General features: G+C 44.5%; 1 protein-coding gene across 11 annotated transcripts in view; it reads left to right on the top strand.

The window, feature by feature from the left end:
* Positions 1 to 25280, top strand: part of LOC103482413 (E3 ubiquitin-protein ligase HECW1) — a 129682-nt gene that overhangs the window by 42602 nt on the left and 61800 nt on the right. For all 11 annotated transcript variants that reach the window (XM_008438550.3, XM_008438549.3, XM_008438553.3 and 8 more), the window contains 6 exons: positions 14268 to 14343; positions 14938 to 15107; positions 21193 to 21335; positions 21470 to 21570; positions 22330 to 23198; positions 24665 to 25241. In XM_008438550.3, the coding sequence (XP_008436772.2) occupies positions 14268 to 14343; positions 14938 to 15107; positions 21193 to 21335; positions 21470 to 21570; positions 22330 to 23198; positions 24665 to 25241 (1936 nt within the window). The remainder of the gene's footprint in view (positions 1 to 14267; positions 14344 to 14937; positions 15108 to 21192; positions 21336 to 21469; positions 21571 to 22329; positions 23199 to 24664; positions 25242 to 25280) is intronic.

Genomic DNA, 25280 nt, shown 5'->3' with positions numbered 1-25280 from the left:
AGCTGTACTGACCCTTGCAAAATTGCCTTACTAATAAAATAATTAGCATTTAAGAAAATCTAAAAGATGTTGTGGACATTCAATTAATGAGTCACCTTAAAGTTCTTTGATGGTTGTAAAATAGCTATGAGGTTTGATTCTGGGAGGAAAAAGTAGAAATGTTTTATAGGTTGCTTTTAGCCAAAACTAAAACAACACCCTTGGGACTCGCCCGAGTCACTAAAACCAACCTGGTTCAGTAACAAGTGCAAGTTGTAATAAAGAGAAAGAGCGACCGTTAACAGGTGTGCTCCGTGAAGCTAGTTGGTTGCAAGCTACTCAATCTGGCTAATTCACAGGGTGAAAAAGGGTGGGACATCTGGAGGGGGAGGTCGTTAGAAACCAGGCTAGTCTTTCTCGACGCCAGCTTAAACAGAGTTTACTCAGTTCTGAACAGGGTAAAATCCCATCAGATTTAGAAAACTCAAATTACCCGTTAGATGGAGAGCTGGCTGCACATCTCCCTCCTCTGAGAAGAGGAAGTAGAGTGAGAGAGAAGGGGGGGGGGAGGTGTTGCGCAACAACAGGCTCTTTTATAAAATTTACCTAAAACTAAGCTATTTGTGCACAAACACAAAAAGACAAAAATAATATCTTTAATGAAGAGTTGGGAATTCAATTCTGGTGTCCCACATGACAGCTGGAGACACGCACCACATTCACACATCTGCTCTATTTAAACAGTTTTGCTGTATTCCTGACACCATCCAGTTGGTATTAAACCCAAGTGCAGCACTTGGGTTTAATGCCCAAGTGATGTGAGACTGAGTGACACACCACTCAGTCTCACATGAGTGATGTGAGACTGAAATTTCACTGAGCTAAAATTACTAATGAAAAACAGTAACGCTCAAAAATATATCATTTTAGAAATGATAAAGGTAATCGCAATGATAATCGCGGTTTGATCGCCCTGTACTCAGGGAGATTTCTGCAGAGTATTTTCTCTTCAGGTTACCTCATAAAAGGACACGCCATTTCTGACTCTTTACTTGTCCCAGTTCACAGCTACAAAGTACCACTAAGGGCTTGCTCAAACAATCCTGCTACCGAGCAGGATTGGTTCACTGAGTAGGTTGCGGTATTAAGTTGACACTTACTACCATATCTTTCTGAAACTGAAAACCCAGGAAAACGTCTGGCAGAGCCTCCTGTGAGACGGAACTTTAACTCCCATTTCTGGCACAACATTGAACACGTTCCGGGGGAGTTAGGGGACATTGAGTCTGAGTGGACCATGTTCCGTGCCTCCATTGTCGAGACAGTATATCAGAGCTGTGGCCACAAGGTTGTCGGTGCCTGTCGCGGTGGCAACCCTCGAACCCGTTGATGGACACCTTAGGTGAGGGATCCTGTCAGGCTGAAGAAGGAGTCCTATCAGGCCTTTTTGGCCAGTGGGTTCTAAAAGCAGCAGATGGGTCCAGCGATCGAAGCGGCATGCAGCTCGGGTAGTTGCTGAGGCAAAAATTCGGGGGTGGGAGGAGTTCAGAGAGGCCATGGAGAAAGACTTCCGCACAGCTTCGAGGCGATTCTGGTCCACCATCTGGCATCTCAGGAGGGGGAAGAAGTGCAGCACCAACAGTGCAGCACCACTTTTGACATAAACATTCAACAGCGTTGACTGTTTATAATGGGGATGGTGTGCTGCTGACCTCAACTCGGGACGTTGTGAGCTGGTGAGCAGAGTACTTCGAAGACCTCCTCAATCCCACCAACATGAGGAAGCTGAGCCTGGGGACTCTAGGTCGGGCTCTCCAATCTCTGGGGACGATGTCGCCGAAGTGGTTAAAAAGCTCCTCGGTGGCAGGGCCCCGGGGGTGGATGAGATCTGTTCTGAGTTCCTTAAGGTTCTGGATATTGTAGGGTTGTGTTGGCTGACGCGACTCTAAAATATTGCATGGACATAGGGGGAAATTCCCCTGGATTGGCAGACTGGGGTGACTGTTCAAAAAAGGGGACCAGCGGGTGTGCTCCAATAACAGAGGGGTCACACTCTTAAGGCTCCCTGGCAAGGTCTATTCAAGGGTCCTAGAGAGGAGGGTCCATCGAATAGTCAAACCTCAGATTCACAAAGAGCAGTGTAGTTTTTGTCCTGGCCGTGGAACACTGGATCCCTCAGCGAGGTCCTGAAGGGTGGGTGGGAGTTCGCCCAACTAGTCTACATGTGGACTTGAAGAAGGCGTTCGACCGTGTCCCTCGGGGAACCCTGTAAGGGGGTTCTCTGGGAGTATGGGGTACCGGGCCCTTTGATACGGGCTGTTAGGTCCCTGTATGACCGGTGTCAGAGTCTGTTCTGCATTGCTGGCAGTAAATCAGGCTTGTTTCCAGTTGGACTCCGCCAGGCTGCCCTTTGTCACCGATTCTGTTTGTTACTTGCATGGACAGAATTTCTAGGCGCAGCCAAGGTGTTGAGGGCATCCATTTTGGTGGCCTTGGGATCGCATCTCTGCTTTTTGCAGATGATGTGGTCCTGTTGCCTTCATCAGGTTGTGATCTGCAGCTCTCGCTGGAGCGGTTCACAGCCGAGTGTGAAACGGCCGGGATGAGGATCGGTGCTTTCAAATCCGAGGCCAAGGTCTTAAGACGGAAAACGGTAGAGTGCCTTCTCAGGGTCGGGTGGGGTGTCTTGACCTAAGTGAAGGAGTTTAAGTATCTTGGGATCTTGTTTACAAATGAGGGAAAAGGGAGTGGGAGATCGACAGGTGGATTGGCGCAGCGAAGCGGGCGCTATACCAGTTCATCGTGGTGAAGAGAGAGCCGAGTCAAAAAGCGAAGCTCTTGATTTACCGGTCAATCTACTTTATTATCCTCATCTATGGTCATGAGTGGTGACCTAAAGATCGAGGTTGTGGATACAAGCAGCTGAAATGGGTTTTCTCCGTAGGGTGTCTGGGCTCTCCCATAGAGATAGGGTGAGAAACTCAGTTATCCGGAAGGGACTGTGAGTCGAGAGAACCCGATTGAGGTGGCTCAGGCATCTGGTTAGGATGCCTCCTAGATGCCTCCCTGGTGAGGTGTTCTGGGCACGTCCCACTGGGAGGAGGCCCAGAGGAAGACCCAGGACATCCTGGAGGGACTATGTTTCACGGCTGGCCTGGGAACACCTTGGGATTCTCCCGGCAGAGCCGGAACAAGTGGCTGGGGAGAGGAAAATCTGGGCCTCCCATCTTAATCTGCTTCCCCCCGTGACCTGACCCCGGATAAGCGGAAGAAAATGGATGGATGGATGAAAACCCAGGATATGCTCATAGTTACTACAAACTCACTCAGGATTTTCACTTATCCTGCTTTCTGAAACAGGGACCTGGTGCCCAATGGCTGTTATGCATCAATAGGTTCTTTATTGACTATAAATAACTATAAACGGTAAATGGTCTGTACTTGTAAAGCACTTTATCTAGACCAGAGGACCCCAAACTGCTTAACACTAAATTCAGTCATTTATGCATTCACACATGATGATGGTAAGCTTCTACATTGCAGCCACAAAAAAAAACACAAAATAATTGCTGGTGTCATTACTGTATTAATGAAACTAGTAATTTAGTTCACAATTACCAAGTACCACCTGATTATCAGAAAAGTAGTAGCCACATAGTTCAATCTCAGTTATTGTTTAATCCTTGTGTTTACAAATGGGGTCCAACTGACCCCACACCTGTATCACTTGTATCATTTTCCTGAGTCCTCGTACGTTTGCCTCAGTCCTCGCATGCACAAGGGTTAAGAATGCCTGCCTGATGAGGTTTTGGTATTATAATAATAGATGGCATTCTTCAAGCAGCAAGACACTACACATGAATGGAATAAACACATACAATTTTTCTTCAACATACAAGAGTTTATTAACACAAAGAACTTGGAAATTATCCCAAATTAGACCTATACGAATAAAGCATTCATCAGCCCAGTGTGGTCTATGTGACTGGCAGAGAGAAATCCAGTCCAGTCGCTTCAAAACAACCTTGTACGCAAGGGTGTAGATCCCATCTCATTATTGGGGGGACCATAAACAGGGAAATTTTTTAAGAGCAATTTTGGGGGGGTCGGCCAAGTTACAGTAAAATGTGGTCTACATTTTTTTGTTCAAGCTGCACGATCAAAAATGACTAGTAAGTAGCAATGAATAACAAAAGTGTGTTTGTCAGTAAACCTCCTGAGACCCACAGAAGTCAAACTAAGATTCAAATGTTAGTTTGGTTCAGGGTCACAGATCTAATCTCTGCTACACCTTTACAAAAACATATGGCTCTGACTAAAAACAAGTTTTAATAAGGAACTCCACTTAATAAAATTCCTCATAAATATTGATTTATTGCAGTGGTTCTCAATACAAGTTATGTGTTATTTAAATTATAACTTTAGTTGCTTTAAACTTTTATTTTTGGGGGGGATTTTTTCATGTTACAACCTATAAATATGTAGGAATTGAATATTTGGGAAGTATCATAACTTAAACTTAAAGGTCAGCACCAGAGTTTTCTAGAAAAATATTCAGATTTCATTTTGTGGTTTTAAAGGCTCTACGTTGAAGATGGTAAGAAATAAAGGCATACTTTATTTTGTTTGCCCCTCTGCTCTCGGCTCCCATACAGAGCTGTTGACTAGTGCTAACGCTCAGCCGCTCCCTCCTGTTTCCAACTCTTCTTATTAAAGTAAGAGTTAAAGAGATAAATATAATTTAAATATTGGCTACCTTAGACATAAAAATGAACTACATCTATGAAAGCAATGTAGCAGTCTGAAATGAAATAACGAACTGTTTATTTTCAATGTGTTTCTTCCCATTGAGCATCCATCCATCCATCCATCCATCCATTTTCTTCCGCTTATCCGGGGTCGGGTCGCGGGGGCAGCAGCTTCAGAAGGGAGGCCCAGACTTCCCTCTCCCCAGCCACTTCTTCCAGCTCCTCCGGGGGAATCCCAAGGCGTTCCCAGGCCAGCCAAGAGACGTAATCCCTCCAGCGTGTCCTGGGTCTTCCCCGAGGCCTCCTCCCGGTGGGACGTGCCCGGAACACCTCACCAGGGAGGCGTCCAGGAGGCATCCTTACCAGATGCCCGAGCCACCCCAACTGGCTCCTCTCGACGTGGAGGAGCAGCGGCTCTACTCTGAGTCCCTCCCGGATGACCGAGCTTCTCACCCTATCTCTAAGGGAGAGCCCAGCCACCCTGCGGAGGAAACCCATTTCGGCCGCTTGTACCCGTGATCTCGTTCTTTCGGTCATGACCCAAAGCTCATGACCATAGATGAGGGTGGGAACGTAGATCGACCGGTAAATCGAGAGCTTCGCTTTTTGGCTCAGCTCTCTCTTCACCACGACGGACCGGTACAGCGCCCGCTTCACAGTAGACGCTGCCCCAATCCGCCTGTCGATCTCCCGCTCCCTTCTTCCCTCATTCGTGAACAAGATCCCCAGATACTTAAACTCCTCCACTTGAGGCAGGACGACCCCCCTGACCCAGAGAAGGCACTCTACCCTTTTCCGGCTCAAGACCATGGCCTCGGATTTGGAGGCACTGAGCCTCATCCCGGCCGCTTCACACTCGGATGCGAACCGCTCCAGTGAGAGCTGCAGATCACGTTCCGATGAAGCCAACAGAACCACATCATCCGCAAAAAGCAGAGATGCGATCCTAAGGCCACCAAAACGGATCCCCTCAACACCTCGGCTGCGCCTAGAAATTCTGTCCATAAAAGTAATGAACAGAATCGGTGACAAAGGGCAGCCTTGGCGGAGTCCAACTCTCACCGGAAACGAGCCCGACTTACTGCCGGCAATGCGGACCGGATTCTGACACCGGTCATACAGGGACCTGACAGCCCGTATCAAAGGGCCCGGTACCCCATACTCCCGGAGTACCCCCCACAGGGCCCCCCGAGGGACACGGTCGAACGCCTTCTCCAAGTCCACAAAACACATGTAGACTGGTTGGGCGAACTCCCATGCACCCTCCAGGACCCCGCTGAGGGTGTAGAGCTGGTCCGGTGTTCCACGACCAGGACGAAAACCACACTGCTCTTCCTGAATCCGAGGTTCGACTATCCGACGGACCCTCCTCTCCAGGACCCCTGAATAGACCTTACCAGGGAGGCTTAAGAGTGTGATCCCCCTGTAATTGGAGCACACCCTCCGGTCCCCCTTTTTAAACAGGGGGACCACCACCCCAGTCTGCCAGTCCAGGGGAACTGCCCCCGATGTCCATGCGATATTGCAGAGTCGTGTTAGCCAACACAACCCCGCAACATCCAGAGCCTTAAGGAACTCCGGGCGGATCTCATCCACCCCCGGGGCCCTGCCACCGAGGAGCTTTTTGACCACCTCGGCGACCTCGTCCCCAGAGATTGGAGAGCCCAGCCCAGAGTCCCCATGCTCAGCTTCCTCAACAGAAGGCATGTTGGTGGGATTGAGGAGGTCTTCGAAGTATTCCGCCCACCGGCCCACAACGTCCCGAGTTGAGGTCAGCAGCGCACCATCCCCACTATAAACAGTGTTGGTGCTGCACTGCTTCCCCCTCCTGAGACGCCGGATGGTGGACCAGAATCGCCTCGAAGCCATACGGAAGTCTTTCTCCATGGCCTCTCCAAACTCCTCCCACGCCCGAGTTTTTGCCTCAGCGACAACCCGAGCCGCATGCCGTTTCGCCCGCCGGTACCCATCAGCTGCTTCTGGGGTCCCACAGGCCAAAAAGGCCCGTTAGGACTCCTTCTTCAGCTTGACAGCATCCCTCACCGAAGGTGTCCACCAACGGGTTCGAGGGTTGCCGCCGCGACAGGCACCAACAACCTTGCGGCCGCAGCTCCGATAGGCCGCCTCGGCAATGTAGGTACGGAACATGGTCCACTCAGACTCAATGTCCCCCACCTCCCCCGGAACGTGTTCGAAGTTCTGCCGGAGATGAGAGTTGAAGCTCCGTCTCACAGGGGACTCCGCCAGACGTTCCCAGCAGACCCTCACTATACGTTTGGGCCTGCCAGGTCTGACCGGCTTCCTCCCCCACCACCGGAGCCAACTCATCACCAGGTAGTGGTCAGTGGACAGCTCCGCACCTCTCTTCACCCGAGTGTCCAAGACATACGGCCGCAAATCCGATGAGACGATGACAAAGTCAATCATCGAACTGCGGCCTAGGGCGTCCTGGTGCCAAGTGCACATATGGACGCCCTTATGCCTGAACATGGTGTTCGTGATGGACAATCCGTGACGAGCACAGAAGTCCAACAACAGAACACCGCTTGGGTTCAGATCGGGGGGGCCGTTCCTCCCAACCACGCCTCTCCAGGTCTCACTGTCATTGCCCACGTGAGCGTTGAAGTCTCCCAGTAGAACAAGGGAGTCCCCAGGAGGGGCACTCTCCAGTACGCCCTCTAAGGACTCCAAGAAGGGTGGGTAATCTGAACTGCCGTTCGGCCCGTAAGCACAAACAACAGTCAGAACCCGTCCCCCCACCCGTAGGCGGAGGGAGGCTACCCTCTCGTTCACCGGGGTGAACCCCAACGTACAGGCGCCCAAATGGGGGGCAACAATTATGCCCACTCCAGCCCGGCGCCTCTCACCGTGGGCAACTCCAGAGTGGAAGTACGTCCAGCCCCTCTCAAGGAGACTGGTTCCAGAACCAGAACCATGCGTCGAGGTGAGGCCGACTATTTCTAGCCGGAACCTCTCAGCCTCGCACACTAGCTCTGGCTCCTTCCCCACCAGAGAGGTGACGTTCCACGTCCCAAGAGCCAGCTTCTGCAGCCGAGGATCAGACCGCCAGGGTCCCCTCCTTTGGCTGCCGACCCCTTTGGCCCCTCGGACAGGTGGTGAGCCCATCGGAAGGGGGACCCACGTCTCCTCTTCGGGCTGAGCCCGGCCGGGCTCCATGGGTAAAAGCCCGGCCACCAGGCGCTCGCCATCGTGCCCCACCTCCAGGCCTTTCTCCAGAGTGGGGCCCCGGTGACCCGCGTCCGGGCGAGGGAAAACGCAGTCCAAAGTTATTACTCATCATAGGGGTCTTCGGGCTGCACTTTGTCTGGTTCCTCACCTAGGACCTGTCTGCCTTGGGTGACCCTACCAGGGGCATAAAGCCCCAGACAGCATAGCTCCTAGGATCATTGGGACACTCAAACCCCTCCACCACGATAAGGTGGCAGCCCAAGGAGAGGTCCTATTGAGCAGTGAAAGTAAATAAAATGTGTTAGACGTCCTTTGCTTTTTAAGTACTGGAGGGTTTTTTGTTAGTGCTGCAGAGCACTAACAAAGTAAGGAGCAACAACAAGCTGCTCACTTATGTGGCTCTAACGGAGCCTGTGCCGTTCAGTAGTGCAGTTGTTGCCCTTATTTCACTTTGGACTGAACCATTGTTCTAACATTAGTGAGGGGGGGACCTAAAAATTAATTCTTATTCTTTTCTTAGATGAATGGCATATTTACTTCGTTCTTTGTTTCTATTGCCTCTTTTATATTGATATTGTTTAAATACAAGGGTTTCTTTCATGATTTCTTTGGGGGGGGACAATTCTGGACTTTTCCGAGATTGGGGGGTCCCAATCTTGGAAAAGTCGAGAATTGGTCATGAGGTTTAATTACATGCATTTATAGAAAAATTTCATAAAGGTATGATTTTATAATCATGCCTTACATTAGATGTGTCATATAATCATGACACACATCTAAATTAGATGTGTGTCCACATCTAATTTCGTAGACACTTAAAAACTTGTTATGTATCTATTAGCTGATAACAAGTCAGTAATGAAGCATATTAAAATGTTGGACAAACATAAACAGGGAATGGTTTCCATAAGTTGTTCAGCTTTTAGGTACTCTTGCCTAAAAGCTGAGCCTTCATCTCTTGCTTTCAATGAAGGCGGATGCTTTTTTTCTCTGCTTCCTACCTGCCCATGCCTGCCCTGCTTGCTCTGTTTTTGTCCTGTCTTTTTCTATATTTTTTTTTAGCCTTTCTTTGCACATCATACAAATTATGGATTTGGTCAACCAATCTCGAAACGAAGTCTGGGCACAGGAGAGCCCTCTTGTCCTGTGGGAACACACCCGGCGGGATTCACCCTGGATTTATTCATGATTTCTGCTGTTTGGAGCTTGTGGATTCCTGGAGCATTGACAAATTTGTCACGGACTTGGCTGAACTAGCGAACACTCAGACTGTTGGTGTGGACTGAGACGAGGACTCTAAAACTCACTAACGAGTTGGAATCGATCTTGGAGAAGTTGCTAGTTTCGGCTCACAGGAACGACCAAACTAATTTGGATGATTGGGAACTGAGATGTATCGGAGAGACTTTAGGAAAGATTGAAATTTATAATCTTCAATTCAGCTTTTTCCGTGTGGCCTTGGAAGGGCTGCATATTTCCAATCTCCTTGAAGATATGTAAACACAATGCTCTTCCTTCCTCACCCCCTCCTGTTTCCATGGAGCTGTGGAGCTGAGCGCTCCCAAGGACATTCCTTGATAACACCTCTATCAAACTTTGCCATTAGTGTCAGCGACATCGTTCCATGGCCCTTTGACGTCACTGCCTTCACTCGTGTCTTTGTTTTGCCCATTGTTTTGTCTGAATGTTGCCATGTGTCCTTTCCTCTTTTTCCTTTGGTTTGTTATTTTGTTTGTATTTCCTTTTAATTCATGTAAAGCACTTTGAAGTGTCTTGTGGCTGAAAATGTGCTATATAAATAAAATTACCTTACCTTACCTTACTCTTTAAGGACATTTGAAAATGTGTTATAATTGCATACATAGACCTAGCGTTATTCAAGCACGTTTATGTTCAGCAGTTGACAGTTGAAAAAGGAAGCCGACTAAGGTTTGGTAGAAAAACTGGCTGTCAGTGTCAATGAGTTGAAATGCTTCAGATTTGGGCATAACTTCTTTTTTTAAACCAGAGGCTTCTGATTTAGTGAGATAATCTTAATGAAATTAACAAACTTAATGTGGTATTTGGATGCATTTAAAAACCAAAAGGGGTCGACCTCTATTTCACCTACAATAATTAGATCGACACAATTTAATTGTACATTCTCTTTAGGCTTTCCCTGTGTACTGCAGGCTTGTGAAATGTGGCACAGAAGCCCGAGCCACCATCAGGCAAATCATTCTTGTCCCACCAGAACAGATTTAGGGTCGGGCTACAGTGCTCAATTCTAGACAAAATGCATCTTTTAACCAGTAATTTCATAAAGCATTTGAAGACTAAGCAATTTTTACTGCTCCATTTGAGATTAGTGTTGGGGTTAGGGTTAATCCCAACTCTTGATCGTTTATTACATTTTAACATAGTGTTTCTCTTCTAATATCAATAAAAAATTATTTAGATTACTATGCTAACATAGTTTAAACTAGAGTAGACTCAGACTGACTCAATATGAATTTACTAAACTGTAATGTTGAAAGACTTCAGGACTTCAATCTGGGTTTCCTTTCACTCTGGGCTTACATAAAATGAGCTGCAAACTTTAACTTAAATAATTAACTTTAAGACAGGTGAACATGATTTGCGAAATACTTCTCCCTTAAACTTTTTTTAATTGATAGAGCTTAGTGTGTTCCTTTCTGCTTTTACTCGGTCTGCCGTACAATGGCCTCTATTCCATTTCAGATTCCCTCCGATCAGCCATGCAAGAATTTATAGAACTATGTGCAATAAACCTGGCCATTAAAACTTTGGCTTAATTTATATATAAAATTCCCTTCTCACCCTCCGCGGCTGGTTTTCTTACATCCTCTGAGCTCGGGTCCTCTACCAGAGGCCTGGGAGCTTGAGGGTTCTTCACAGTATCTTGCATGTGCCTAGAACTGCACATTTCTGGGCTGAGATGTCTGATGTTGTTCCTGGGATCTGTTTTAGCCACTGCTCTAGTTTGGGGGTGACTGCCCCGAGGGCCCCGATGACCACAGGCACCACTGTGGTCTTCACCTTCCAGGTCTTTTCCAGTACCCTGAGGCCCTGGTATTTCTCCAGTTTCTCATGCTCCTTTTTCCTGATGTTGTAATCACTTGGTATTGCTACATCCACCACAACGGCTTTCCTCTGTTCTTTATCCACTACCACAATGTCTGGTTGGTTCGCTATTACCATCCTGTCTGTCTGGGTCTGGAAGTCCCACAGGATCTTAGCTCGGTCGTTTTCCACCACCTTTGGGGGTGTTTCCCACTTCGATCTCCGGGCTTCCAGTCCATATTCTGCACAGATGTTCCTGTACACTATGCCCGCCACTTGGTTATGTCGTTCCATGTATGCTTTCCCTGCCAGCATCTTGCACCCTGCTGTTATGTGCTGGACTGTCTCAGGGGCCTCCTTGCACAACCTACACCTTGGGTCTTGTCTGGTGTGGTAGATCTGAGCCTCTATTGCTCTGGTGTTTAGGGCCTGTTCCTGTGCAGCCAGGATGAGAGCCTCTGTGTTGTCCTTGAGTCCAGCTTTTTCCAGCCATTGGTAGGATTTCCTGATATCAGCCACTTCAGTTATTTGTCGGTGGTACATCCCATGTAGGGGCTTGTCCTCCCATGACGGTACCTCCAGCACCTCGTCCTCTGTTCCCCATTGCCTGAGACATTTGCTGAGCACATCATCCTTTGAGGCTTTGTCCTTGATGTATTTATGTATCTTGGATGTTTCATTGTGGACAGTGGCTCTCACACTCACTAGTCCTCTGCCTCCTTCCTTATGGCTTGTATACAGTCTCAGGGTGCTGGATTTGGGGTGGAACCCTCCATGCATGGTTAGTAGCTTCTGAGTCTTAACATCTGTGGCCTTTATCTCTTCCACTGGCCAGCTAATTATTCCAACAGGGTATCTGATTACTGGTAAGGCATAGCTGTTTATTGCACAGATCTTGTTCTTGCCATTGAGCTGGCTTCTCAGGACTTGCCTTATTCATTGGAGGTATTTGGCTGTGGCTCCTTTCCTTGTGACCTCATCGAGGTTGCCATTTGCTTGTGGTATTCCCAGGTACTTGTAACTGTCCTCTATTGTTCCTCCTGGGACTGAGACCCCTTCTGTGTGGACGACCTTCCCTCTCTCTTTGTGACCATCCGACCACACTTGTCTAGTCCGAATGACATCCCAATGTCAGTGCTATAGATCCTGGTGGTGTGGATCAGTGAGTCGATGTCTCGTTCGCTCTTAGTGTACAGCTTGATGTCATCCATGTAGAGGAGGTGTCTGATTGTGGCCCCATTCTTGAGTCGGTATCCATAGCCAGTCTTGTTGATGATTTGGCTGAGGGGGTTCAGGCATATGCAGAACAGCAGTGGGGACAGAGCATCTCCTTGGTATATGCATTTGATGGACACTTGTGCAAGTGGCTTGCAGTTGGCTTCAAGGGTGGTTTTCCACAGCCCCATCAAGTTTGCAATGAGGGCTCTGATGTTGTACATCTCTAAGCATTCAATGATCCATGTGTGTGGCATTGAGGCATAGGCTTTCTTGTAATCAATCCAAGCGGTGCACAGGTTGGTGTGTCGGGTTTTGCAGTCTCGGGCGACTGTGTGATCTACAAGGAGTTGGTGTTTGGCTCCTCTGCTATTTATGCCGATTCCCTTCTGTGCCGTGCTCATATATTTATCCATGTGCCTGCTTATCTTAGCCGCTATGATGCCTGACATGAGCTTCCATGTTGTAGAGAGACAGGTTAGTTGGATGGGACTAAACCCTTTGAGGGATCCTTCTGTATCAGGATTGTGCACCCTTCAGTTAACCATTCAGGGTGAGTCCCATTTTGTAGCAGCTGGTTCATTTGAGCTGCCAGTCGCTCATGGAGGGCGGTGAATTTCTTTAGCCAGTAGGCATGGATCATGTCAGGTCCTGGTCCTTTCTTGGACATCTGCCGGGGCTTGTTCAGGCTTGTTCATTACAGCCATGATTCTCTCTCTCCAGTCACTTGCTGCTTCATTCAGCTTTGATGGTACGTTCATTACTGGGGCTACACACAGAGCTGAACACTGAGCTGCTAGTTGTTTGGCAGTTAGTGTTGACTGGGGATGTCGAGCTAACCATTCCTCCCAAAAAGTCCATTAAAAGTGCCAACTTTGCATGATTTTGTAAATGACAATTTAATGCAACATTGGCACTTTTAATGGACTTTCAGTGCAACTTTTAGAGCAATTTTGTATTAAAAGTGTCATTATTTACCGAATGACACTTCATGACAACATTCATAGACATTCATAAAGACTCATTCGTGTTTATAACAGGTGTTATGTCATGTTTATGACAGTGTTATGTCAGTCTTATGAACACCCCTTCAAATAAAGTGTTACCTAAAACTGCCAACAGCAACTTTATTACGTAACACTTTGGAGTTATGTTTTTTGTTTTAGACAAACAAAAACATTTTGACAGATTCAGGTTTGTACTCAAAAGTGTCGCATGCGATGACGTCAGCTTTTTCTTCTTGGATTTTTATGGGCTCTGTCCTTATGTTTATTTTTAATCAAAAATATTGAAACATTTACGGAACCGTTGGGCATGCAATCACAAAAGAAAATCCATCCTCATTCTTCTTAATTTAATTGGAGTAAATTATTGATATACTCAAAAATCGAAGGTTAATTATAAATAAAGCTTTTAGATCACGCCAACAACAAAAACCCTGCGGTTTTACACTTTACATAGTTATTTTTACATACCGCATTAAAGTCTTATGACTGATACATCTGGCATTTATTTGTAGTAAATTCTTGATATTCCACTCAAACTAGTTGTAAGTAAATTGTAAATAAAGATCTTTTTAAAAAAAGCTTTACAAAAAGTTCTATGAGTGATAAAGCTGCTGTGATCAGCCATACGAATGGTAGATAACCTACTGAGCCTTCTAGGAGGCACAGGAGATACCGCCTGAAGTCATTCAATGGGGCTGACAAGTACTAATGGCCAATCCAGAATCCGAAGCGGGTGGCAATAAATAGTAAAACACCAAAGCTAAAATAACATGTTTTTGTTTTGTTAGCTTTGATGAAATGTGCTATACAAATAAATTGGACTCAGCTTTTTCACAGGACACTGACACAATATGGAGATGTTCAATTAAAGATGTGCCATTCAAAAGGTAGATAGTGTTGATGTGTGATTGTTATTTTCTTGCTTTCACTACTATTAAATATTTATTCATCAGGTATGAAAAGACAGAGCAGGTTCAGTGGAGCGGCAAGAACCGGGTGTATTTTCTTGTTCTTCACATATACTGTAGGAACAGATCTTAACTCTTCCCATTTTTTGTGTCTTCAGGTATTAAAGCCTGTGGTTAGTCCTGAAGTGAACCATGGATTGGGCAACAGGAGACTCATTAACTTTTCTCTGTCAGGTAGACTGCTAATGTTGTTTAATGCCTGCTTTTTTCTCAACACAACATCCTCATCAGGAGGATGAACCTTTTCTTTTCTCTAGAGCATAAAGCATATATATTTTTGAACAGTTGAAAATGTGAAAAAGGTTCCCCAAAATGTGTGTGGTTACATACACTGTAAAAAAACTTATTTTATCAGCAGATGTGGTTGCCAGAATTTTACTGTAGTAAACATGGCCATAGTGTATCAGACCACAGAGCTCTGTTAGGTGTATTTGTGCAAAACATTAGGGGTATAAATACTTTTCTTAGGAACTATACAGTCTAAATTCTTGTGTGTGACCCAGCTGTGTTTTCTATAACATAAATACTTAGACAGAAATCTTAAATTGAACTCTTGAGCAAAATCACACTAATACCTCATTGAAACCATATTATGTGTTAATTTTTAAATTGCAGGTTAGCTCATACCAGTAAGTTCATAAGAGCCTAGTCGGCTGGTTTCTGGTCAGTTTATGGCTGAACACAGTCTGGTCCTTCTTTTTTATTATATTATTATTTCAAGGGATTGCCCCTCTTTGTTTCTCTGTCTGTCTGTGTCCAATGTGTCAGATGTCCAGGCTGTTGGACTGAAGAAAGGAATGTTCTTTAATCCGGACCCGTACCTGAAACTCTCCATCCAGCCTGGGAAGCACAGTATATTCCCCTTACTACCACACCACGGCCAGGAAAAACGCTCTAAAGTGGTCTGCAACACAGTCAACCCACAGTGGAGCTCAGAGGTTTGCACACACATGCACACGCACTCATCTCTGACAGCGCTTAACATATATGTGTGACAGCTCTGTCTTTACCCGTCCATCCTGTTACGCACACTCGGAGGCCGGTTGGTTGGTTTTTAGGTGATTTGTTGCAATCTGTAATCAGTGGTTGATAAAACACATATGGCGCAGTGAGCCTCTCTACCGGTCAACCTATGGCTCACAACAGAGCGCTGAACCAACTGTGTAATTCACAAACAATTATAGTGAATTCCGACATTATATTTTCTAGGCCATTTGATCGTATAGTTTTACAATACAAATAAAAGAATATGAATAATGAATACAACAGCAGTCATTAAAAGCTCTCTGGGGATTAGTGGAAAAGAAACATGTCATGTTGCCATTGAAACCAACAAACAAACAGAATGGCAAACACATCTGACAAATTGATAAATATAACAAACTAACTGACAAACTGATACACATATCTGACAAAATAAATTACTGACATTTAATATAGCATAATTACCTGTAATCAGTGGTTGATAAAACACATATGGCGCAGTGAGCCTCTCTACCGGTCAAGCTATGGCTCTGTGCAATGTAACAAAGATTCCAGTCACCCTCCTGAACAAACTTCCAACACCATTTAGAAGAGAACCGGATTTGTTGACTTACCACAACAGAGCGCTGAACCAACTATGTGGAATTTTTGGTTTCTCATCTAATTTATAGGTAACCAGTAGGGGGCGCCAAAAACCACCAATTACAGGATAATTGTGAAACATATTTTAGCAGGAATTTCAGCTGTATATCTAATAACCGTTACATATGTAAATCAAAAGTGTTTAAATAGTAACTTTTTTTTAAATTTTATAACTATGGCTAACTGGGACAAGGATTAAATCAATCTAACGATCAATCAATCAATCAATCAATCTGTTGCACACTAAATGATTAGTGTGTTTTTCGCAGGTTCTTTTACTGTTGAACACTGTTAAGAAACAAGAGCGACAGTGAGCGCCTCTGCTGAACAGTGCTAAATTTACCGTTGGCTCTCCTCACAAATATTTACAATATAAGTCAAAGAATTTTTCACTCAAAACTTCCACACATATATCTCGCCACTCCACTCCTGTTCACTTCTCCCACAAGAGACCGTCAACACAAATAAAAGCGCTAATTGACATTTACCCAGGGGTGAAAGTAGTTTTAAATTCTTGGGGGTACTATGACAAAAAAAAGTGCTTCTTTGTGTGCATTGGAGTTTCTGTGCCGATTAATTTTTTTGCGGAGCGATTAACGCTGGGTAGCTCTTGAATTGCTACAAAATAAAGCTGTATTCCTTCAGCCCACTGGCTGCAATGTTGACAAGTTGAGATGCCATGAGAACTAAATTCTGAACATCATGGCATGGAGTGCATCCCAGTTTTCCATGTCTGGCATATAACCATTCAGTTTAGCTTTGAAACTTGTTATATTGATCCTGTGTCCAGACAGAGGGACAATCAGTAGCCTAACATCATGACCCGTTTGCGCTGTACATCCTGCAGCTTCCACTTTGTCTTCCTAACATGGCGCCTCCTCACCCTGACTCTCATACTGATAGGAGGAACCACAGAGCTCTGTTAGCACATCTTCTGAAGTTGGGATATTTTTTTCTCCAGCAGGTTTCAGAGGAATCACCTCAAACCAGATGTTGGACTGGATTTTATTTCAATGTCATTTGTGAATGTTAGAGCCTCATTTTCAACAGTGGAGCTATAAAGGTTGAAAAAGGTTATCATTTTGGAGAAAGTCTCATCAGCATCAATATTTCCACTAAATGAGGCAAAAAAATTTTTGTTTGATAAAGGAAAAGCCTCTCAGACTCTAAGCCCGACAGCACCAAACTATTTTTTATATTAGACAATTCATTTAATTTCACACAATTATTGCGGTAGAAGACATTTACTTGTTAAATACTTAATGAAGTGTTTGATGTTTGTTGTAAATGACGTATACTCACAAAGAACGAGATAATTAGTCCAAGTTTCTTGTTTATTGAATGTTCAGAAACTACAGCAGCTGTGGTGCACCACAGCAAAGGTAAAAAAAGGTAAAACAGCCCGAACAGGTGGTCAACTCTAAACCACTAGCACCTTTTTACTTTCTGTCATTTAGACACACCCATTGCCATTGCAACCGCCTGCGCTTCCCCAAGCCGACCAGAGATTAGTTAAAAACATAACATTCAGTCCGTTACGATATTAGATTTGCAGGCTTGATATTTTGAGATTATTTTTAAGCGCTCCCCTGAACACAGCGGTGGTTGATTAGTCAATTTAAAACTTTTGGTCTGCTAGTTATTTTGATAATGGAATCAAAACGCACAGAATTGCGCAACACCTTGTTGAAACAATAATCACTGGGATTATTATTGTTGGGTCATTAATTTGAACACGTTTTGTTGATTTTTTTTTTGTTCTTTTTTGTTGTTCTTTACGAATATTTTTGATAAGTAGTCAGAGGAGGATGTGCTGGTCTCAGTGTCCTGGCGGCGTTCAGTTTGTCACTTAATGCCCGAGATCGACTCAAAACCTTCCGCGATCGACGTGTTGCAGCCCTGCTCTGGTAAAGCATTAAGAGTTCAGAAACAATATGAAATGGGAAAAAAGTTATTTATTAACTGATTAAGTTGCGTTTTAGATTGTTCTTGAAAAACTAATCAGTCAAGGCTGATTAGTGGATGCACTCAAGGCTGAACAGTGAACCCATTGATTCTTTACAGCAGACAGCCGCTCCCCTCTTTTGCAGGTACTGCGTACCCCCACTAAATCTTTTAGCGCCTCTGCTGACCAGCCATTACTGCACTAAACGGCTGACTCAGCACTCCAGGCTGGCTGAGTCATGAGCTCACTGTGCTCTATGTGCCCACTGGTGACGAACAGCTGCAACTGCAGTTCCAATACATCTCCCAACCTGAGCAGAAGTGCAGCTTAAGAGCACAGTCAACATAAGAAAAACAGAAGTCTTTAAACAAAGTAAGAAAAGGGAGGGGAGTGCAATCATCACTAATGTCCACTCTGTCACATTTCAATCAATCAATCCATCAAGTTTATTTGTACAGCACATTTCAGCAGCAAGGCAGTTCAAAGTGTTTTACATCATAAAAACGCAAAAATACATAGTCATAATAAACATCATACTGTCTGCAGTTGATAAAACCAGTAAACATTAAATTTTGATGAGTGTCATCACCAAAATCATAAATATACATCAAATAGGTTGGTGAATGTTTTACTTATTAAGATCCAAAAGCAACTCTAAACAGGTGCACAGCAAATTTGGAAGTGTTCAGTCAACTCCTAGAGTGGAATTCAACTCTTTGAAAGTGTCCACTCTGGATGGGGTAGAAATTACACTTTTGAAAGTGTTATTTGTGATATAGTTGAATCAACACTCACAGCAGTTGAAATTAAACACACATCAGTGTTGACAGTGTATTTTGTCAAAAGTTAACACTATGAACGTGTTAATCTAACACAGAAGTGTGAAGTATATATTAACAAATAAATACTGACAAGGTGTGTTGTGGTGGTGCAGGGGTTAAGCACAACCCACATAGAAGCTCTAGTTTTCAATGTGGCTGTCGTGGGTTCGCATTCCGGTCTACCCCTTCTCTCATTACCCACTTTTTTGTCAATTTACTACCACATAAAAGCCACTAGAGCAATTAAAACAATGAAAAAAAGTCATGCTAATCTGTCTGAAGAAATGTGTTGAAGTCATCATAACAGGCATCAGTCACCAACATGACACACTAACAAAGAAAAAACATTTTGGCAGTTTTTAGACATGCCACAGGTACAAAAAACCAGAGTCAAATGGCTTAATTGCCTCCTCATTGTGTAGATACGTTCTCAAGAGTCCTGCTAATCACCTAGTTATTCTATTCAGGTGTGGTGCAGCAGCAGCACATCTAAATGTTGCAGGACAGTGGCCCTCCAGGCCTGGTATTTGACACCTGTGACATAGATCTAGCCAATGGTCCAGCACAGCCACTCCCCCATTTTGCAGTCTACAGCCAAACGACCGCCGCAGCTAAATAATGTTAACTAAGATGGCCTCCAGATTTTCCTGAGAGTTTTAATGTTCGGTTAAGATAATAAATAGTCGTATCGTGATATCCAAACAAATAAACGTGCGTTAAGCAAACTATGTATATGAATCGATACTCTTGCGTAAACGGAAAATGAATGCCTCTATAAAAAAAATAGTCAAAAACATGATAATTTTAACATAACACTTACCTTGTTATAATAAGCTCCAGACAAGACGCCATACTGCTGCCTTCGCTCCTCAGACAAACGTGACGCAGTAGCGGAACAAGACGGCGTCGGCCGGGGGACGGGGCTAATGACCAGGCCCAAATAATAAAAGCTCATGATGATTTAACTTTACAACATAGACATGCTTACAACAGCGGAGCTAACAAGTTTCATCACCAGAGAGAGCGACTATGTCATTTTGAAGTCCATCTGACATGAAGTACAACAAACCAAGAGAAGAACAGAAACATCAGGCTACTGGTCACTAATGATGAAACAACACAAATTCAAAACATGTTAACATAGTCCGTAGAAATGCTCTTTTGTTATGGCAAGCCGTTTTAACATAAATTCGGTTTCGTCTGACTATCCGTTATTACATTCCAGATATCTAAAAATGCATTTTGACTAGACAAAACTACATTTTGACTATCCGGAATTGTAATTTAAGATATCTGTATTTACATTCTGACTAGTAAGAATAATAATTCAAGATATCTTCAATTACATTTTGACTAGTCAAAATTCCTTTCAAGATATCTCAAATAACATCACTGGATCTGTCATTTGATGGGACGAATATCCATAATTACGATTTAAGATATCTTCAACACAATTATTACTAGTCAAAATTACAATTTTAGATATCTGAATTAAGAATGACGTGGAAGCCCCTTTGTGGTGTCTAAACAGTTGCCTGCAGAATTTGATGTTTCCTGCGCAAAATTGTCAGTAAATGCCACAAATTAGAAAGAGCTCGACAATGTTGGAAATCCGAAGATAGCAAAACTTCATAAACTATAAGACTGCTTCTGATATCTGCAAAGAATTTCCTCTTTATTCATTTCCGACGAACTGAATGCACTTGAAAACAGCTTTGAAAAGCTAAAATTGCTATTGTCAAACAATTTTTAACATGAAAGTGGCGCATTTTCAAACTTTTTTTTTCTCCTTTTTGTCTATTTTTCATTGTTTTATTAAACTTTCAAATTGCTATGTAAGTCAGGGACATTTTGACTAGACAGAATATTAATTCAAGATATCAGTAATGTCATTCTGACTAGTCGGAGTGTCAATTTAAGATATCTTAAATAGAAAAGCTGTGTAATTCAAGATACCTCAAATTCACTTAGAGATGTCTTAAAAGAAATTTTAACTACCACATTTTCCGGACAATAAGGCGCACCGGATTATAAAGTGCACTCTCAATAATGGGGTCCATTTCTGTATTTAACCCACACATAAGGTGCACCGGATTGTAAAACGCATGCTTACTTCAACATATTAACCAAGCCCAAACTATCGAGGTCACAGGAAGGGTGTGAATATTTCCAATGTCTTTGTAACTGATGACGCCTTGTCGGATAATTTTGCTGCTATCTTTAAAAGCAATATCAATCAAGGAATTTTGTGCATGTAAATGTGACTACTGTCTCAGGAAGTCTCTCACTTTACAAAGGGATTTTCTTTGGTATTTTTCTGTCTCTGAACTGTTGAGCAGATAAGAGCTCCACATCTACACGTCTATATTGGTGTAAATGCATACATTTAAACAAAACCTTTAGGTCCTTTTGTCAATGTAACCTACACTGCCTTGCAAAAATATTCATATATTTTGGAAGTTCAAAATATTTTGCCATCCACAAACAGTATTTGTTGAGAATTTTTTGTGATAGGTTGTAACTAACTTGTGCATAATTGTGACTCTTTTTGCAAAAATGAAAATCTAACTTAAAACTCATTTGAAGGACCATGTTGTAGCAGTCCACTAACACTCTCATTGTTCCAACCAGAGATTCAACTTTGTGTCTCTGCCCACGGATGTCCTGGAAATTGAAGTAAAGGACAAGTTTGCCAAGAGTCGACCAATCATCAAGCGTTTTCTGGGGAAGCTTTCTGTCCCTGTCCAGAGGCTGCTGGAAAAACATGCCATCGGGTAACATACAGCACTTACCTCTGTTTAATGATTTTTAATCTGGAGATAACTGCCGCGGCTTGTGCATTATTGTTTATTTCAGTCTGCCATTTTTGTTTATCTCCAATATTCTTCTAATGTTTGTCTGTGCACAGAGATCGTGTGGTGAGTTACTCTCTGGGTCGCAGGTTGCCAACAGATCATGTTTGCGGCCAGCTGTTGTTCCGCTTTGAGCTGACCTCTTCGATTCATCCAGGTACACATCATCCAGCAGCAGGCAGCATCTTTTAATCTTGTTTATAATACAGTGTTGGATTTCATTGAGACTTAAAGCGACCAACAACCTTGCCTAACAATCCTGGTATATAATTCTGACATGTCAGAAATGTTGGAGTTCATCTAAAGTGGTTGGTTTCCTGGCCAGGCCCCCACTTTTAATCAAAGTCCACATATATTGAACAAGGATGAGGCTTTATCGTATGTAAAACCAGTTTGGTGTGGGCTGTCATGTTTAATCTTCATTCTTTCAAACACAAGAATTTCAACAAAACTGTCAAATAAAAAATTGGTTGGATTTTTATGGAAAGCCCAGTAACCATCAACACTCAAGCTGACCATGAACTAGAAACTATTGAAACATCAGTTTCACTGTACAAAATTATTTCACAATATCATAAGAGTGAGAAGATGCCTACTCTATAATAAAGAAACCCTGATAATAAAGAAGCCCTGTCTCTAGTCCTGTAGGCTAAAATGAAATTTGCTGAGATTTTTAAACTGCAATTTCAACCGCATGTTGATTTGAAAGAAATCACCAATTCAATCCGTTATGACGTCACCATAACAGAAGATTTTCCTGTACAACTATACCAATTATAAAAGACATCATCTATCTCTGAACACCTCAAAGTATAACAGTGTATGATGAGTATATGCAAACTTTTGACTGTCGATGCAGCTCTGATTAATCAACGTCTAAATGTACATTTAATGAACTGTTGCATTCTGCCTGCAGATGATGAGGAGGTTTCTCTGGTTATGGAGCCAGCTTGTAATGAGGTGGAAACTCCTGCTGACAGGAACCATACAGCTAATGCAGCTGATGACGACACACTGAGTGTGAGCCTCAATATGCCGGATCTCCCTCTGGATGCTCCTCTGGACACGGACACCTCAACGCCAGCAACACAGAGCCAGGACATCCCTCTTACTGATCAGCAAGAAGACAGCGGGGCTGCAGAGGTGGAACCAGGAAGAGTGGAGGAGCAGAGCACAGTTAAGGATGAGACCTCAGCTTCACAGCCTGAGGGAGAGCCAGGGGATGGCAATGGAGAAGAGGAACAGGGAGGGGAAACTGGAGAGGAGAACAAAGAGGCTGAAGGTGCAGCCCACCCTGAGTCAGACTCAGACTGCCCTACAGAGGCAGAGACAAATGGAGGGGCCACTGGCGCTGGTGTAGAGGCTCCATCTGGGGAGACGGCCCCAACACAGGAAGACTGTGTAGACTCTGCCCCAGGAGCCTCACAGGAGCCCAATGAGAAAGGAGAAAGCAGCTGTGAACCCTGTTCCTGCCAGTCTCTGTTCTCCAACTGCAACTTCCAAGCTCCGTCACGGCGTAAAGCTCGGCCCTGCTCCCTGCCCGTGTCAGAACTGGAGACGGTGATCGCCTCGGCGTGCGGGGAGCCAGAGACGCCAAGATCCCACTACATCCGGATTCACCACCTCCTGCACAGCCTTCCATCAGCCAGACCTCCCAGCCAGGAAGAGGAAGGGGAGGTCACCAACATCACTGTGGACTTCAACGCTACATCCCCAACCCTGAAGCACTCCAAAGAGGAGGAAGAGGAGGAAGAAGAGGAGGACGCAACACAGTCCCCATCTCAGGTGAAATTGGATGAAGTTATATTTAAAGGAGAGCTCAGGAAAGCAACACGCAAAAGCCTCTACATGGACTTCAGTGCTGGGCCCAGGCTGAGCATAAGAACAGCACGTGTTGTTATGTTGAGAGGGTGGAGTAGGAGATGGGAGAGAGGGGCCGCCCCAGTGAACAATGCTGCCACGTGGGGCATTGCATCAGCCTAGGTTGCCATTCTGGGGGCGGGGGGGCAAAGGATAGGAGGTCCTAGTTGAGGATAGGGGGATGTTTATAGCTATTCATGTGTGTGTCCATGTATGCATTTGTAAGTAACCCCCCACTTCCTTGGCCATGGTTCTTGATAGAGCGTTTATCAACAGCCTCAGTAGAGCTCTGATTCAGGTCCACAGATGTCATGGGAAAAGGAACAGAAATGGGAGCAGAGCATCTTGTTCACATATCACGCAGAATTTGAAATAGCCATTCATCAAAGGCTGGCAGACCTTCGATCACATTCTGGGATAGGTGGGGGACATTGATTCTGAGTGGACCATGATCCGCGCCTCCATTGCCGAGGCAGCTTATCGGACTTGCGACCGCAAGGTTGTTGGTGCCTGTCGCGGCGGCAACCCTCGAACCCGTTGGTGGACACCTTCGGTGAGGTATGCTGTCAAGCTGAAGAAGGAGTCCTATCGGGCCTTTTTGGCCTGTGGGACTCCAGAAGCAGCTGATGGGTACTGGCGGGAGAAGCGGCATGCGGCTCGGGTGGTCGCTTAGGCAAAAACTCGGGCGTGGGAGGAGTTTGGAGAGGCCAAATTTAAGTTATTCTTCCCAAATATTCAATTTCTACATATTTATAGGTTATCAGCCATCCAGGACATGAACCTCCCTAAAAAGTGTCCCCCACCCCCACCACCAAAAGTACACAATAAAATAAAAGTTTAAAGCAAATTCAGTCATCATTTAAATAACAAATGACTATTATTGAGAACCACTGCAATATATCAATATGTATGAAGAATTTTATTAAGTGGAGTTACTTAATAAAACTTGTTTCTATTTAGAGCCTTAAATTTTTGTAAAGGTATAGCAGAGATTAGATTGGTGACGCTGAACCAAACTCATATCTAAGCAACATTTGAATCTTAGTTTGACTTCTATGGGTCTCAACAGGTTGTTTACTGAGAAAAACTCTTTTGTTATTCATTGCTACTTACAAGTAATTTTTGATGGTGCAGCTTGAACACAAAAAAATTTAAACCACATTTTACGTTGCATTTTACTGTAACTTTGCCGACGCCCCCAAAATTACTCTTAAAAACTTTCCCTGTTTTTGGTCCCCTCAAATAATGTGATGGGATTTATGCCCTTGAGCACGTTGTTTACATTTAGTTTAAGTAATGTGAGAACATGGAATTGTTCAAGCAGTACACCTATCTTCACAGTGTTTTCTTACACTGTGAAATCACTTCAGGCTATGTTTCTGTTCTTGTAGGTCCCAGAGTGTCCAGGCTCATTCTGCCGGCGCTCTCTGCCTCGTAGCCTTTCCATTGAGCGCCTGTCTGAGCTGAACCAGCTGCTGGAAGGTGAAGGAGGACGAGGAGGACTTGCAGTAACAAGAAGGATTTCTTCATCCTGGTTAGATAGTGAAGAGGGGGATTCTAACCTTGAAGGAGGGCCCAGGATGTGTAGCAGGACCTATAGACCTCCGGGCGAGAACGAATGTGAGTTCTGCGACACGTCCTGCTACAGCACCTCCTGCTACAGCACCTCTTGCTACAGCACCTCCTGCTACAGCAACTCAGGTTATGAGGGGAGGGGCCGCTTTTGCAGCCACAACCGCCTGTCATCAGTGGACAGCAACCGGCTCTCTGGCAGCACCGTCTTCTCCTCACAGGATGAAGAGGAAGACGAGGAGAGCGCCTTTGAGTCTGTTCCCAACCCGGTCCAGCCTATCTGTCAGGATCCGGGTGGGAACAGGGGAGAGAGGAGGACTGGAAGATGGAATGAGGCTAGAAGAGGGGAGCAAGGAGAGCCAGCAGAGGCCGGACCCAGTGACAAGAACTGCATCGGTGAGACTTAACATGAGTTTCCTGTCATCTTTCGCTGTT

Source organism: Poecilia reticulata, chromosome 20 (genome assembly GCF_904066995.2).
Source record: "Poecilia reticulata chromosome 20, P_reticulata-male-v2, whole genome shotgun sequence".
Taxonomy (NCBI): domain Eukaryota; kingdom Metazoa; phylum Chordata; class Actinopteri; order Cyprinodontiformes; family Poeciliidae; genus Poecilia; species Poecilia reticulata.
Note: the sequence above shows the minus strand (reverse complement) of the source record. Positions and strands in the feature narration are given on the sequence as shown.